This window comes from Cajanus cajan, chromosome 4 (genome assembly GCF_000230855.2).
Source record: "Cajanus cajan strain Asha chromosome 4, NIPB_CcT2T_4, whole genome shotgun sequence".
NCBI classification, from domain to species: Eukaryota; Viridiplantae; Streptophyta; class Magnoliopsida; order Fabales; family Fabaceae; genus Cajanus; species Cajanus cajan.
In genome coordinates, this window is record NC_138520.1 from 13,742,470 (window position 1) to 13,746,876 (window position 4,407).

A 4,407-nucleotide genomic window follows, 5' to 3' on the forward strand; every position below is an offset into this window, starting at 1 on the left:
TTATATTTAATTATAAAAATTTTAAATCTCTAAATATCACGCAAATATTAAGTAATAGTAAGTCATTCTTTTTTTTTTTGTTCGTCCCTGAAGTATCTACCGCGTTACGAGGGAGACACCTCAAAGAGTGGGATAACTGGCCCCAAGATTTAACGCGGCTGCATACACAAGGCAGGATTCGAACCCCTGACCTTGCTTAAGCGTGACGTGGATCAACCCCTACCGCTGAACCACACGCTTGTGATTAATAATAAGTCACTCTTTACATTAAAACTTAATGTTAACAAAAGCCAAATTAATGATAAAATTAAAATTATGTACTTTAAAATTAATAAAATTAAATGTCTTGCATTTAAAATAAAAGATTACAATTAAATCTATGCATATAAGGTAACAAGATATAAAATGCTTAAAAAAAATCCTATAACAGACAAGCGTTCAACCACAAGCTCCCCGAAAAAAGATAAAATAATGCCACCTACATGTCCAAAATGTTGTACATCAAAGACAAACCATTATTGTTGTGATAAATGGAGTTGAGAATCAAGCTAGGAATATGTCTCCTAGTCTACATGCATTTTATTGAAACTAGTCATAATAAGGGGAAAATGTCAATCGGATACATCCCACATTTTTATGCATGACTAATAGGAAAATATAAATAAAGAAAAAAAAAATAGAGTTGGCTATTACAATTTTAGTAGTTGAGTAAAATATATTTTGAGCTAAATATATTTTATGCAACAAATTCAATAATAAGTAAATTTTATTTTAACAATTCAGTAATGACATTTGATTTCAAGGGTTAAAATTTTTTTTTTCTTCAAATTATGAAGACTAAAAATATTAATTTTAAATTAAAGAAATTAAACATAAATTTATTTTATATTCAAAGATTAAAAATATATTTAATGCAGAATACTCTAGGTTTAAATTTCATTGTTGTTATTATACACAAAAAGAAATATATAAAAAGAACTAAAAATTGAAAATGAAAATGGATTCATGAGAAATAAAAGGAAGAAAAAGAAGGACTGTAATAATTACTCACAATAAAGCTCCATTATCATTAATAAATATTTTCTGCAACAACTACTCTACGTGGTGGTGCTGTTGTAGCATTTATAAACCATAAACCCACTAAAATCTCCTCAGCAAGTCCAAACACAACAGTAACATACATTATATGAAAAAAAAATGTCCTGAGCTCAAGTGGTTATTATAGCAACCTAGAAAAGTTTGGTAACAGCAGTTGTTATTGATGTTGTAGTATTGGATTAATTCTTGGGAGAAGAAGAAAAGGGGCATTTGAAGGGTGATAAGAGAGTGAGTGCAAAATAGGCAAAGAAGGAAAAATAAGAAAGCAAAAGAGAAACCAAGTTTGTTCTGCAGAACTTGTGCACATGGTCACATATTGGTTGCCAACCCACATGCTCCTCTCCAAACTGTCCCACGTACCCTATTGCAGTTGCTGCTGCACATCCAGCTATCAACAGCACCGTCATCGCCTGCAATTTGCATTTGCATTTGCAAAGTCAATTCATCACAACTTTTGCTATAAATATGCTTGCCTCACTAGTTTTAATTTGTTGGTCCAAACTCAAATAATGTCTAAGCCCTTTTACATTACTACCAATCAAACACAACCGAGTTGTTATTCCAATGATCTCGAATTGCGGTATTTCGAATGGAAAAAAATGTTATTAGAATGAGAGAAATTGAACTCTTTTTTATTATGACTTACACACATCGAAAACTAACAAGACTTAATAAGAACACTAATGATTTAATAGTCCGAATGGAATTAGACTTAATCTTATTAAGCAAGTTCGAGTTATGTCTATAGTGAAAACATGATTAAAAATAGAGACTTCATTAAAAATGATCTATTTGATTCTTGAACGAAAATTAACTATCAGTAAATACTTCATATTAATAATAAACATACTTATCCGAAAAAAATTAAAATACAGGAATGAAATCTCTTGATGATTATGTGTTATTATGAATTTGATTCACATACAATAAGATAAACATGTTCTGAATTTTCTATACAGGGTTAGTTACCTAACGGAGAAGGATGATTTGTTGGCGATTTCACAATAGAATAGTAACATGATTAAAATAATGTACATAAAGTGGGACACCTTCACGAGATGGTTTTAATTTTCAAACATTAAAATAGAGCTACACAAAATTGTTTGGAAAAAAAAAAAAAAAAAAACTTACTAAGTCATGGAGGAATAGAAAGAAATGGTATCCTCGTGAAGGCTGACGTTTGAGGAGAAGGTTCAATATGAGCGTCAACAAAGACAGAGCAGCGACAACACCGTTTGCGGCAACAAAAAACCTGCGGTACGGAAGAGAAAAACAGAGGAAAATGGAAAGAGAAAAAAAAAATGAATTAAATATATTTTGGTGTTTGTAAATGAGGTGGGTGATAGAGTGCAGTTACTTGAGAGTGGGTTGGTAATAAAAGTGTGCCTCGAAGCGAAGAGTGAAGATGAAGACGGTTTGGGTGTTGGTGACCATGACGGCGATAGAAGCTGCGGAGAGAAGAGCAGCGAGGATTCTGAGGATGTCCTGAGCCATGAAGAATGTCGAAGGTTGTTGTGAGAGTGAGGAATGTTTGGGTTCATCCATGTGGGACTTATCGGAAGGGAAAACTTAGAGAGAGGGAATGAAAGGCAGAGAGTGAGGTAATAGTAATAGTAATAGTAATAGTAATAGTAATACTTACAAGTTGCAAGTTTTATAGTATAGAGAGAGACAGAGACAGAGACACACACGTAGGGAAGATATGAAATTGAGCGTGTGGAAATACCGGTGGAGTCAAGTAAGTGTGTATGCAATTATGAGGAGAAAGTGCGGAGAAAAGGAAAATAGAAACAAGAAAGAATGGAGGAAGAGATTGCCCGGAGGTCACGCTAGCTAGAGAGATTTGGGAACACAGATACGCCACTTTTCAAACACAAATCGCTTTACCCTTCCCATAAATCGCTTTACCCCTGTCATCTTCAAAAGTTTAGTTTTTTTTTTTATTTAGTAAAATAAGTTTATTTTATTTTAAAAGATGATGTAATTACAAAATGTTTATATCAAAAATTGTAAATTGTCAAATAAATGACGATAAGAATTAGATGCTTTTATTATAATAATAATAATAATATATGAAAAATTATCTGATAATTATTTTTTTAAGATTGAGTTTATAGTAACAAGAAACATTTTTAAAAAAAATGGACACGTGTTCTAATAGAGGTTAAAAAAAACTCTCGTTCCCAAATAAAAAACATTTTGTGCAAAAATATGTTGATTAAATTAAATAATAAGAATTTTGTGCAAACATCTCCCTTACTGGACAGTAATAGCAAATCAACATCTAAGGCCACAAAAATATCTCAACCTTTTCAAATTCACTCTTTTTCACCTCAAACTCATATCCAAGCTTCTCACTAAGATCCTAAACCAAAACAACTCACATATTCAATACAAAAGACTTAGAAAATAAAACTTACATACTACCTAAACCATAAAAGGTTAACATCCAAGTACCAAAACTCAAGGAAATCACTGGCATTTCAACCTTTCATTAAGAACACTCAATTCCAATTCTCAACATAAAACCTCTTAGGATTCAATCGCTACAACTATAGATTTTAGAAACTCCATCAACCGTAAACTCTTAATAAATTTGACAAATCACTGTCTCACCCGCATCCAAGGTTCCAACAGTTTCTAGTTGATTAGCACGATGCTTCGTCCACTACTACTTGCGCATATGCTTGCAACACGAGCGATGCCACCCAACCACTACTTCTTTTGTAAGCAAGAAGTATCGAAATAAACAAGTGATCATGAGAATGAAGAAAAACAATCATAAATAGTGTCATCTAAGCAATATCATGCCTATCAGGCAAATCCTTGAGAAAACAATACACATAATTAAATAAACAACAAACATAATCAATCATCACACTAGCATATCAATAAGTTTCACAATCAACTTATTACATCATTCATCTACTAAACAAGCATAGTATATTCATAACTCACGGCCGATTAGATCGACCTGCTCTGATACCACTTAATGTGACACCCTCTACCCCAACATACATATACAGTAATTATAAAAAAAAAATCATCATTAAAAACCAAATTTCCAACCACGTAAGGGTAAAGAGCTCACATTCATAAACTTAATCCAAATAACATGCCGGTAAAATTACAAAGAAATAAAATTGAGTTTTCCAAAATAATTTAATAAGAACATCTTAAACTAATCCTATCTATGCCCCGATGTCACATGTTCTATCAGAGCATAGCCAAACATAGAAGCCTAAGTTTCATCTCCAACATCCTCAACCTCACGCTGATAATCACCTGTATAACAGTCAAAGAAAAACA

The 4,407-nt window shown here is 32.2% G+C and overlaps 1 protein-coding gene across 1 annotated transcript; it reads right to left on the reverse strand.

Moving 5' to 3' along the window:
- Positions 1 to 1,043: 1,043 nt before the first annotated feature.
- On the reverse strand, positions 1,044 to 2,950 carry LOC109808767 (CASP-like protein 1F2). The gene is made up of 3 exons (XM_020371899.3): positions 2,456 to 2,950; positions 2,230 to 2,350; positions 1,044 to 1,508 (listed from the first exon to the last, which is right to left on the reverse strand). The coding sequence occupies exons 1-3, from the start codon at positions 2,641 to 2,643 to the stop codon at positions 1,278 to 1,280; spliced, it is 540 nt and encodes a 179-aa protein (XP_020227488.1). The 5' UTR covers positions 2,644 to 2,950; the 3' UTR covers positions 1,044 to 1,277.
- Positions 2,951 to 4,407: the final 1,457 nt, after the last annotated feature.

Bases quoted from the DNA above. Each gene is read 5' to 3' on its own strand.
- LOC109808767 (XM_020371899.3), bottom strand. From the start codon at position 2,643: ATGGATGAACCCAAACATTCCTCACTCTCACAACAACCTTCGACATTC. The intron at 2,351-2,455 runs GTAACTGCACTC...TCCGTACCGCAG, and splicing joins TATTACCAACCCACTCTCAA to GTTTTTTGTTGCCGCAAACG. The intron at 1,509-2,229 runs GTAAGTTTTTTT...TGCAAATTGCAG, and splicing joins TTCTATTCCTCCATGACTTA to GCGATGACGGTGCTGTTGAT.